This window comes from Anolis sagrei, chromosome 1, assembly GCF_037176765.1.
Source record: "Anolis sagrei isolate rAnoSag1 chromosome 1, rAnoSag1.mat, whole genome shotgun sequence".
Lineage (NCBI taxonomy): Eukaryota > Metazoa > Chordata > Lepidosauria > Squamata > Dactyloidae > Anolis > Anolis sagrei.
This window is the reverse complement of record NC_090021.1, coordinates 104,994,881-105,007,890: the sequence shown is the minus strand read 5'-3', so window position 1 is coordinate 105,007,890 and position 13,010 is coordinate 104,994,881. Positions and strand designations below refer to the sequence as shown.

The window sequence follows — 13,010 nt, the reverse complement described above, 5'->3', positions numbered from 1 at the left end:
ATATATTATTAAAAATTGTAAACTGAATCAAATAGGAATGTATCTTCCCATTGTAGTCTAAATTCTTCAGCTATGTTTATGCAGCAATCACACAAACTGTTGATAAAGTAACTCCTCCTGCTTTCATTTCCAAAACAGGGGAGATCTCCAAATCCATATATTTTTTATTATTTTAATATATTTAGTGTGTGGATTATTAAAAAGTAGTCATCAAATGAAAAAGTACTATACAAATTATAGAAACCAAAAACCAGAATGTAACATGTAGAAACGCAAGATGCCTGTGGTTAGTTTGATTAATTATGATGGCTGCTATATTAATCTAAAACATTATATCAACTCTCAACCTGCAGAATAGCGTTGGCCAACTCACCTGCCCTTCTTATAGACTTCATATATCTCTTTTCCTTGCCAGTGGGCTCTGCATTCTGTGGATAAAACACATCCCCAAAACAGCAAGAAGATGCTAAACTGCATTTTATGGACAGTCAACATCATATCCTCTGCTTTTATGTCCAGAAATAGTCCACAAAAGGAGAAGAAACCCAAAATGAAGATCCTTTCCTTCTTTTTAAGACATTATCGGGCTGTTCATTATTGGAAGGATGTTTACTCATACGAAAAATCATCCCGCAGTATTTAATCTGGACAGTGGGGAAAGCAATTTCCACTAAACCTATAAATCCTTCTACGTCAGATGGCAGGGATTTTCTAACAGTGTAGAATTCGTGAATCTGCACAGAACAATTATTCTTTTTGTTGTTGCGATTGTTGCTGTTGCTTGAAATGGACTATTAGACAAATTGGTTTAAAGTGAAGCATTTCAGGTGTTGTAGAAAATAGCATTTTACATTTTCCTGCAGGAAATTGGCTCTAGAAAAGCTGACTGTGGCATCTCTTTCAACCATCAGGAAAGCATTTGATGGTAATGGAGACAGGATGTATTCAGGTGGTTCTATATCAATAGTTGAATAAAGTACCATTCTGATGTAGATCATTCTCTTTTATGATGCGCCACTTTGTCTTTGTCCCTTTGGTCTCTGAGTGAAAAATGTTTTGATCTTCAGTTGCTTTGAAACTGGCATACAAAACCTATTATTTCTACAGAAGAAGAAACTGCTGACTGTATTAGCAACCACAGTCGTCTTATGGCTTCTGTGTCATTGCTCTCTGGATGGCTGTGTGAGAGGCCAGAGCAATGAAGAGATAACCCAGTAGGCTGTAAATGTGCAATATGGCAAAATTAGATATTTAATTATCCATTGGCTTTTATTTTCACTCGAAATCTACTGGTCAGCTGCTTCACCCTAGATAACCTTATGGCCAATCCTACCCATTTAGCACGTACAGAAAAGATGTGGGCAGAGTTTTCTAGGTTTCCTTTCATTTCCATTATTGGGTCAGTCTAATCCAGTGGTTCCCAACCTTTTTTTGACCAGGGACCACTTGACCAGGGACCACTCTCCAACATCAAAAGGGTTATGAATCAGTTTTTGGTCAACTTTAGATTTGGTTTGGTTATTTGGGGTGCTGATTTAGAAAATTGCATTGGATAGACCACATCAGCTCTACTTTATGATACAGAACATATGCCATCCAGTAGTCGCCATGCTTGCCCAAAGAAAACTATATTTAATAAGCCTCATCATTATAAGAGTTTCGCGTGGCAATGGTGTAGTAACAGTGAGGCTACGGACCATATTTTAATTCTTGCAGACCAGTTCTAGTCCACAGACCACAGGTTGGGAACCACTGTTATAAACTAACATTGCTGATTGTCCCCCATCAGCAAAATAAACTCATGGAAAGCCTTTCTAGGAAAAAAAGTAATATTTTTAAATAAGCTTGGGGACCCAATGTAGGGGAGTTTATGTAGAAATAGTTATCTACCATAAGGATAAAATGTGAAGCTGCTTGCTTCATTCATCCAACAGTTTATATGGCTTTCTATCTATCTTATCACTAAAACATCATCCTAACATGAAGCTATGTTATGCCGAAGAAATTAGGGAACACTAGAACAACAACAAATAAGTCAGATTTTGAATACTTCTAGTAATTATCTAGACTACCGTAAGTAGTTTCCTAGTGGAGTGGCAGCTTCTATGATAGTGAGTCAGAGTGCATTTACACTGTAGCAGTTTGACACCACTTTACCTGCCATGGCTCAATGCTATGGAATCCTGGAAGTTGTAGTTCGGTGAGGCACCAGAACTCTTTGACAAAGAAAGCTAAAGATCTTGCAAAACTACAATTCCCATGATCCCAGAGCATTGCACTGTGGCAGTTAATGTGGTTTCAAACTATGTTAATTCTACAGTATAGATGAACCCATGATGAGTCTGCTCAAGGTTTTGCTCTGAGCTTTAAGGAGCTGCCTAATGTGCTGATTTTTTTTTTAAAAAATAGGATTCAGCACATGGAATAAAAAAAGGTAAAGGTGGACTTCCGGGTGAAGGCAAGATGGTGGCTGCAGCATGTCTCCGAGGCTCTCAAAGTTAGGAGTCCTGGACCTTCTCGAAAGGGTGAGAAGAACCCCAAGTCTCCCCAAATCCTGACGGAAAGAGGTCAGGTTGGAAGCAAACTTCGTAGAAGAGCACTCCTGGCGCAGGTGGTCAGGTGGTCAGCGTGACTGCATGGAGCACCGTTACCTTCCCGTTGGAATGGTACCTACTGATCGACTCACATTTGCATGTTTTCGAACTGCTAGGTTGGCAGAAGCTGGGCTAACAGTGGGAGCTCAACCCACTCCCTGAATTTGAACCACCAACCTTTTGGTCAGCAAGTTCAGCATCTCAGCAGTTTAACCCACTGCCCCACCAGGGCTCATGGAATAGCTTTTTAAAAATTCGGACTAAAATCAACGGATTCAATGTTCTGCTGATAAAGAAGATGTAAGTTTCTGCTGCTCCTACATCAACAACTGCTAAGGTCTCTGGTATATCAAGGCTTACAGAGAAATAGCATGGCATTTTATTCTTTAATTGCCATGGGTCTATCCTATGAAATCCTGGGATCTATAGTTTGGTCCAAATCTTAGAATTATCTAGACCTGCAGTTTAGGTGAGAATAGTCTACAACTTACTTTATAGAAACTCACCCTGCTCTTGATTGAAAATGCCATTTAGTACCCAAGTCAAATCAAGTCTGCAATTCCTTCTAAGGTTACATGGGCACCCTATTCATTTCCCTGTTATCAGCCAAACTCAAATAGCTACACTGCCCACTAAAAAGAAAATATGAGTCCTGTCAAAGTTGGTTTCCCTGACTGATGAGCCACCTTCAAGACCTTGAACAGAATACAAGGGTATCTCAGAAATGCACTTCGGTAGAGCTAGGAGGTCATTGATATATTTGCTTTTACATCTGGGACTGGTATGATGGTTTAGGCAAGGTGTCATATACATATTTGCATTGTGATTTTTATTGTATATCATTTAATGTACCTGATAGCCAGATACATTATTGATAAATATTTCTGAAGTTAAATTATTCATTAATTTTCTATCATGTACCCACCACACTAAACTAGAAAGCACACATTAAAACGGATTAAGGGGAAAGACCACAGCTGTGATTATGATAATCAGTAATGATGAATGAAGTTTGAGTCTCCCTGGGCCATGACTCTTGCAAAATGCATGGCATATTTTAGGACAGTCAGAATTATTATTATTATTTTTATGATCAAGAAGGAAAAAATCCAGCCTGCCAATTAGATGCTGATAGGAATTTTGTATTTTGGAGAACATGACCTCCCAGAGCTTCAACAGCTCCAGCCTCCTTAAACCAGAGGAAGAATAAACCACAAGCATAGTAAAGTTCATGTATGGCCTAAGCCTATAAATCCCTAAATGGATTGTATACTGTATAAAGAAAGGAGAATATGCCAGGCAGAGCAGAGCATAGAAGCAGAAATCTCTGGGTCTGCTCCCGTAAACTGGCCAAATGCCAGCCTGAGCTAATGCTGTTGGATGCAAATGCTTTAGATGAACAGGCTTCAAAACAGAGGAGTGCATTTGTTTTACAGGATCCCATATGATAATTGCTTCATTGGGGCTGTTACCTATGTTATTCTGTCACTGTGGTTTTCTGTTCTATTTGCATCCTTGCAAATGCAACAGACACTTCACACTTTTCTGTTCTCTTCTTCCACTCGTTCCCTCCCCCCCCCCCCCCCCCGTTTCCAGGTCATTACCATTATCAACTCATTGGATTCCCCACTGCATTTCAACCCTCACTGCCTGGTGTTCCCCCCAAGTCCATTTCATGCCCTCTCTGCCCAACACCTCTCTCCTATACTCTCTCCCTTCTCTCTGCCAAGCTCTTGCCTGAACCCAATGGATCATCACACTTCATCCTTTCTGTCACTTGCAGTCTCTCTCATTCTCAGTTCCTTCTGTCTCAGTCTCTCCATTCCAGCCTCCTGCTTCTCACCCAACACTGCTGGCTGTTGTTTTTCCACACTATCTGCCATTTCAGCAGTGCATTTTTTGCTCAGACAGTGTATTGGACACTGAAGAGCTTGGCAGGTGTGGGGGCCATGGCATTAACTATGATCTGTCTATGTCCAAGGTGTGTTTTTCTGGGAAGCTTACAAAGGACATTGTCACCGAGGCAGGTAAAGCAGAACTGCATCAGGGTAATAGTGCCTTTGGTGATGGCTTAACACATGACATTGTCGTACTGCAGTTGTCCCACAGGAAAGATTTTCATAGAATCATACAGTTGGAAGAGACCTCATGGGCCATCCAGTCCAACCCCATTCTGCCAAGAAGCAGGAAAATCACATTCAAAGCCCCCCCCCCCAACAGATAGCCATCCAGCCTCTGTTTCAAAAGCCTCCAAAGAAGGAACCTCCGAGGCAGAGAGTTTAAAAGAGATTTTAAAAGAGATTAATTTTTTTCAGCTGAAAAAAAATCTGTTATCGGTTAATGAGCTCTTTTTCTGATTATGTCACGCAATGATTTCCTGTGCACAACTGCACTTTTACTCTGATTTTGGGTAGTCAAAGAATGGTCTAGTGGCCATGCTTTGGATAGGAAAACATTGGAGGACATAGTGATATAATTAGTGGCAGAGGGTCTTAGCACCACTCAGCTCCAAAACTGATGCTTTCCTCTGAAGTTTGGATGAAGCCCTGGTGACCAGAAGTGTGTGTTAGATGGGCCTGGTAGCTCTGCAGTGTCCTAGGCAACCCTAGCTCTTTTGCAGGTTGGATTAAAGTTCAGGCAAAAAGTAATGCTGGAACACTGCAACGCTATAGCACTAGAGTGTCTTCTATGTGGAGGGAAATCTGTGTGTGTGCATGTCAAACAATGAAAAGGAGGTGAGGATAATATTTTGTGCCTAAGGTGACAGACTTCTGGCCATTAATTTAAAGTAGATTTAGTCACAACAAATTTTGTGCATTTTTAGTGGCATGAGAACAGTCACTAAACCTGTCAGGGAAATCCTTTTTTTTTTTTTTACAAAGGTTGCCCAGCAGCTCCACTCCACTTTTCCTCTTTGTCCACTATCTAGCTCAGTGGTCCATAGACCACCAGTGGCCTCCAAGAATGAAAATACGGTCCGCAGCCTCACCATCACTACACTGTTGCCTCGAAACCACGCGGCAACGGGAGCAACTGGTCTCACGACACCCTCTTATTGTGCAAATGGGAATGTTGGGAGGGGAGAAGCTAACTACCCATGAAGATTACTACTACCACATCAACTCCAGTTTATTAAATATGATTTTCTGTGGGTGAGCAGATGGCGACTACTGGGTGGCATATGTTCTGTATCAGAAACTAGAGCTGATGTGGTCTATTCAATGCTGTTTTCTGAATCAGTGCCCCAAATAACCAAACCAAATCTAAAATTGACCAAAAATCATTTTGGTACTGATGTTGGAGAGTGGTCCTTGGTCAAGCGGTCCCTGGTCAAAAAAAGGTTGAATGTTTTTTAGATGTATAAGCATTGGGAGCATTGTGAAGAAGAGCTGGAAAAACACAGATATCCAGTATCAGGTTGCAGCAGCACCGTTTGCATGCTGCAATAAAAGTTGAAGTGGGAAAGAATGGCTACCCTCACCTGGTCATGTCATTTCATGTATGCACATGGTTAGTTATGAATTAAAAGCTTATGGGAACATGTTGAAATTCTCTTCTTCTTCTTCCTTTTCACTGTACCTTCTCTTCTTCCTCCTCATCTAGTGTTCTCCCCCTTCCTCCTTTATATCTTCTTCTTCTTCTCCCTCATCTTCCTCTCTTCCTCTCCTCCTTCTCTTCTTTTCCTTCTCTTCTATGGTTGGCTTAACTTCTAAATATAAGGGAGAAATGGAAAAGCAATATGGGAGGATTAGTTGGGAGGATTAAAAAATACCGTATATACTTGAGTATAAGCCAATCCAAATATAAGCTGAGGCACCTAATTTTACCACGAAAAACTGGGAAAATGTATTGACTCGAGTATAAGCTGGGGGTGGGAAATGCAGCGGCTACTCATAAATTTCAAAATAAAGATAGATACCAATAAAATTACATTAAGTGAGGCATCGGTAGGTTAAATGTTTTACATAAAACTGTGATTTAAGATAAGACTATCCAACTCTGATTAAACAATTATTTTCACCTTCTTCAATGTAAATATGTTTACGTATCCTTCCAGTAATAATAAAGACAGTAAAATAATAAATGTAATAACAACAATAATAACAGAATAAAGTAATAAATAGCCTTGACTCGAGTATAAGCTGAGGGAGGCTTTTTCAGCCTAAAAATGGGCTGAAAAACTTGGCTTATATACAGTATATACAGTAACCAAAATGCAGGAGCCCTGGGAAACATAGAGAGATAGTTACTCTACCTGCCAGAGATGGTGTCCATTTAGTCCAAAATACTATGTGCAATGTGGTTTTAGGGCAAATGGACAGAGCAATCCCACAATCATTCAGAAGGTGCAGTAGGAAAAAAAAATACAATTACTGTAGAAGAACGGGCTCATATGACAAGTCTTTGATTCTGAACTTTTAGGAATCTGTGCCCCTCCTCCTTAGAGTGGAGAGGTTTTTTTCATTATATATTCCTTTTTGTTTCTTTATTCTTGTTTTAAGTCCAAAATCACATTGGCCTCAAGAAGCAGTTCTTCTGTTCATTCGCATATGAGAGTAGTAAATTTGAATTTTATGGAATAGGATTTTAAAAAATAGTTGAGCTGATTTATACTTGCCACCAAATGGTAATGTTCCTTCATGGCTTTAACTACACGAATGCAATTATTGCTTCTTATAGTTTAATCAGTCGTGTTTTTAGTGCTGTACACAATGTCCACAGACAAGATCAAAAGGACCACAGGTCTTAGGATGGAGAATTTAATTCTTCTCTTTCTACAGTGTCCCTGAGAAAAATCCCAATTCTAAGCTACCATTTGGCCTGAGAGGAAGGTTTTCATTAGCAATGAGTAAAGCAATCTTTTCCAAGCTCTACAAGAGTCTGGTGATAACTGTTTGATGTTGTTAGGGTACAAAAGGTTAGGAGTTCATCTACACTGTAGAATTAATGCAGTTTAACCCCATCTTAACTGCCATGGCTCAATGCTTTGGAATTCTGGCCCTTGGGAAGAGAGGGCAGAATGTAAATAAAGTATTATTATTATTATTATTATTATTATTATTTGATACTTAGCAAGATAAGTACACAACAAACAAGATCACTATGCTGGCTTTTGTATTTGATCACAGGTCAGACACTTCCCAAGTGTCTAGGACTATGTGATGTATTGTCTGAGTAGGGTGGCCTTTTGCAGCTGACAGATTGTTTTTAAGTGCAGGCCAAGGTCTTTAGGCACTGGGACCACCTTTACTGGCTTGTGCCAGAGTCTTTGCCATTCTATCTTTAAATCCTCATATTGTTTAAGCTATTCCAGTTGCTTCTTGTCAATCTTGCTTCAAATGATTGCATTGCACTGAATTGAGACAATTAAATGCATTCATTCTACAGTGTAGATGCACCCATGACTCCTGCCTAGGTAGTAGCAATTCTTAGCTTTGATTGGGAAATAGAAAGATGAGAGACTGCATGGTTTCTCACACACAGCAATTGATAGTGCAACCGCAACAGCACAACCGAGTACAATCCCATAGCTATGCCTGTGGCATTTTACACTGCACCACCAGTAACTAGGATCTCGACCACTGCCTCTTGCAAAGTATGAGAGAGAGTAATCCCTTTCCCGAACGAATGATTCAGCAGACAGCAGCTCAGCGAGGACCGAAAGACATTTAATCTTCTTCCAAGGGAGACTATATTAAAAATGGAAAGACCAGAAAGAGGGAGGGGGTGCCTTTGCCAGATGTCAATAAGAAAGAGATTGCGGCCAGGGCTGCAACGTGGCCGATGAGTTCTGCAAGAGGAAGGAGAAGCCCTCCGCACCCTCTATGATTTCATCAGCACATCACTTTGCCCTGGTAAAGAAGGTCAAGTGGAGCTGAATGAATCTGCCTCAGTTCACCACAGAATGGCTGGATTGTGCACGTGGAGATCATTTCGAATGAGAGCTTGGCTTTCTTATAGAGGGATGTTGTGTGTGGTCAAGCTCATCGGTCAGTAAGGACAGGATAAACTAGGTCTGTGGCACAAGTTCCCAGTCTAACCTGATCCGATTGGGTAAATTCTGATACCATTTCCAGGCACCCATGTACGTTGTCCGAATAAACCAATGTTTCTCAACCCGAGGGTTGGGACCTCTGGGGGCGGGGGTGAGGAGGTGTCAGAGCGATCACTAAAGATCATCAGAAAATACAGTATTTTATGTTGGTCATGGGGATTCTGTGTGGGAAGTTTGGTCCAATTCTATCATTGGTGGGGCTCAGAATGCGCTTTGATCGTAGGTGAACTATAAATACCAGAAACTACAACTCCCAAATATCAAGGTATATTTCCCCAAGTGTTCACATTTGGGCATATTGAGTATCCATGCCAAGTTTTGTCCAGATTTATCATTGTTTGAGTCCACAGTGCTCTTTGGATGTAGGTGAACTACAACTCCAAAACTCAAGGTTAAAGCCCACCAAACCCTTCTAATATTTGCTGTTGGTCATGGGAGTTCCGTTTGGTTCAATTCCATCATTAGAGTTCAGAATGCTTTTTGATTGTAGATGAACTATACATCCCAGCAACTATAACTCCTAAATGACAAAATCAATCCCCCCAACCCCACCAATATTCAAATTTAAGCTTATTGGGTATTTGTGCCAAATTTGGTCCAGTGAATGAAAATACATCCCACATATCAGATATTTACATTACAATTCATAACACTGGCAAAATTACAGTTATGAAGTAGCAATGAAAATAATGTTATGGTTGGGGGTCACCACAACATGAGGGGTTGCAGCATTAGGAAGGTTGGGAAACACTGGAAAAGCCATAGTCTTGATGCAAAGCAGCCTGAATGACGTGCCCTTTTGCGGACCTGTTGCATGTCTCGTACTGCAGACTTTACTCAGCGGATTTACTCATTGATTTCATGGTTATAAGAATCCCCTGGACATTTTGTTAATTCCAGACTGGAGCTCAGCCATATGCTTCTAGAGCCAACACTCCTAAAGCAAGGATTTGGGCAGCTCTTCCAATCTGGAGCAAGGGTGAATTAAGTGCAAAAAGGAAAATATTCCCTGTATAAATAGTTGAAAAATACAAGGAAGTGGAAATATGTCTGATAAGGATAAAGTTACTGCATGGACTGAACTCCCATGTAGCCAACAAAAGCTGAAGGTGAATTTCTTTGTCTTTAGGCTGACATAAGGTGCATCTACTCTGTAGAATTAATGTAACTTGACGCCACTTTAACTGCCATGGCTCAGTGCTACATCATCCTGGGAGTTGTAGTTTGACGGATTCTTTATTGTATTCTACAAACAGTGCTAGTGCCTCACCAAACTACAGCTCCCGTGATTCCAGAGCATTGAGTGTCAAACCTCATTCATTTTACTTCTATAGTGTAGATGCACCCCAGGACAGTTTCATGTTTGGACTGCATCAGACTAATATGGTTCTCCCTTTGGAAATTGTTTTTATTTTGCAAAAAGCTGAAACTTTATATGGATTGAGCATTGGACTCTTTTGCACTAGAGACTAGAGTTTGAATCCCTGCTCATTTATGGAAACCGTCTGTGTGGTCTTTGGCAAATCACACTTTTTGTTCCTTGGAGAAAGGCAAAGGAACATCTCCTCTGAGAAATCTTGACAATAATTCAAAGATAAGGTTATCTTAGGTTACCAAGTTGCTATATGTTCGAAGCAACTTGAAGGCGCACAACAACAATAACAACCATAACATGCGTGAGAAGGACACAATCAAACCCAAGAGTTATATCAAGTATTCCCTGAGATGGATTTGATTACTGCTTTCAGTTTTTGTTCTGGCACGAAATTCACTGAGTACAGGCCTGTAGCCAGGATTTCGTTTCGGGGGGGGGGGGGGGGGGCTAAAAAAAATTTCAGGGGGGGTTTCGGGGGGGCTGAGTTTCGGGGGGGCTGAGTCTGAGTGAAAGAGGGTCTAGCCTAGCAAACCTTTTGTATCATTACCCTAATACCCCCATGCATATGGGATATATTGAGTATGGTGATCAGATCATGATATGAATAAACATAACAGTTTAAATAATGCACCAGTAAGGCCTTTTCGCGAACCACCATGAGAATTTCGGGGGGGGGGGGGGCTGAAGCCCCCCGAGCCCCCCCCCCCTGGCTACATGCCTGACTGAGTAGTTTAGAGAAAGTCCCTCTTTCATCCAGGGTTCAAATTCCAACTTGTCTGTGTAAACTAGCGGTTTTCAACTTTTTTTTAAAACCAGGAACCACTTGACCAGGGACCACTCTCCAACATTAGTACCAAAAGGGTTACTAATGTATCAACTTTAGATTCGGTTTGGTTATTTGGGGTGCTGATTCAGAAAATTGCATTGGATAGACCACATCAGCTCTAGTTTCTGATACAGAACGTATGCTATCTAGTAGTCACCATCTGCTCGCCTACAGAAAACCATATTTAATAAGCCTCCGTGCTATAAGACAGCTTTGTGAGACCAGTCACTCTCGTTACAATGGTGTAGTAATCACTGGTGGTCCACGGACCACAGATTGGGAACCACTGATGTGAATATATCAGGTGTCCTTGGGTAAATTACGGTCTCTCAACCTCAGAGGATGGAAATGACAAACCCACTCTGAATAAGTTTTGTCAAGAAAGCCCCGTAATAGGTTTGTTTTAGGGTTGCCATAAGTACGTAGGAAACGTCTTGGAGGCTCACAGTCACAACAAAATATTACTGATATAAAAGAGAGTAAATTCTGCATTTAAGTTTATTTGCAATTAGGTTGATTTGCAAAGAAAGGTTTATGCAATGGTAATGGCAATGACTTGAAGGCACATAGCTACAACAACGCTTTTAATTATTGCTTTTGTTCAGTTGTTAGGAAAACTCTAAGGAAGATGCTGTATTGTTTTTAGCACTGATCGCCACACTGAGCCTCTGTTAAGAGAGAAAAAGTGGCATATATACACAAATATATTCATAATAATAACAATAATACCAATAATATTACTTGAGTTTAGGAAGATAGGAAAATTAGAGCTGGAGAGGAGTTGCAGTTGCGAAGGAATATGGTAGTGAATTTTCAGTTATGCATTTAAGATGGAACAAAACAGGTAAAGCCTTTGTAGTATACTTTTATAAAGCATTTGCATCTATTGGGTATTTTTTTATTTAGGATTTTAAGATGGCATTCAAATTTTGCAGTACTTTGGGGTCTTTCCAGAAGATATTAAATGCATTTCCGGCAGGGTGAGGATCACAAGACAGCTTTTCTGTCGAAAGAAGAATTAAAATGTGTGTGGATTTATTTCCCTCTGGTGGAGCAAACATAAAACTGCAAATTCTGTTTTCAACACTGTATCTTCCTACGAATATTCCTGTCACAGCAAAACATGGAAAGATTAAGCCTTGAAGCTGCATAGGAGCTGGAACATAGCAGTAGAATAGCAATGGTTTTTATAGCTTTTGGGCTGGATTGGGTGCTTTTAAATTCTGACTGATATTAATGAGATTGAAGTAATGCCTAATATGCTGCATTGCTTTCATGGATGCCTGATGTAAAAACTAAGAAAAAATTAACAAGCCGGACCCAAGAAAATTTAAATACACACTATCAAATTTATGCAGTTTGATACCACTTTAATTGCCATGGTCCAATGCTATGGAATTTTGGGAGCTATAGGGTTTTTGTAGGTTTTTCGGGCTATATGGCCATGTTCTAGAATGCTTCTAGAACATGGCCATATAGCCTGAAAAACCTACAACACCCCAGTGATTCCAGCCATGAAAGCCTTCGACAATACATATGGGAGCTATAGATTTATAAAGCCTTTAGCGTTTTCTGCCAAATAGTACTGATGCCCAACCAAACCGCAAATCCCAGCATTCCATAGTATTGATCCATGGCAATTAAAGTGGTATCAAACTGCATAAATTTGATAGTGTGTATTTAAATTTTCTTGGGTCCGTCTTGTTAATTTTTTCTTAGTTTTTACATCAGGCATCCATGAAAGCAATGCAGCATATTAGGCATTACTGAATTAAGTGTAGATGCTCACATAGTTATGTTATAAACCCATCAGATAGTGTGCTCTATCAGCATTTTACAAAAAGGCTACACAGTAGTGTCTCATGTGATCTTTACAACTGTGACTAGTGATTTGGGGTGTGTCTACACTGTAGATTTAATGTGGTTTGACACCACTTTAACTGCCATGGTTTAATGCTTTGAAATCATGGGAGTTGAAGTTCTACAGAGCCCTTAGATTTCTCTACTTGACACTGCTGGTGCCCCACAAAACTGTAGCTCCCATGATTCTATGGCATTGAGCATTCAAACCACATTCATTCTACTGGGTAGAAGCAGCCTCAGATTACATCCAGTCCTTTTACGTTTTCCTGCCATTAATTAGATAATCTTGGTAATTAG

At 40.3% G+C, this 13,010-nt stretch overlaps 1 protein-coding gene across 1 annotated transcript in view; it reads right to left on the bottom strand.

The window, feature by feature from the left end:
- LOC132760792 (gamma-aminobutyric acid receptor subunit rho-1) overlaps nucleotides 1-660 on the bottom strand; it is a 49,344-nt gene extending 48,684 nt beyond the window's left edge. The window contains exon 1 of the mRNA XM_060753020.2: nucleotides 374-660. Coding sequence (XP_060609003.1) covers nucleotides 374-498 — 125 coding nt within the window. The 5' untranslated portion in view covers nucleotides 499-660. The remainder of the gene's footprint in view (nucleotides 1-373) is intronic.
- Between the last annotated feature and the right edge of the window lie 12,350 nt (nucleotides 661-13,010).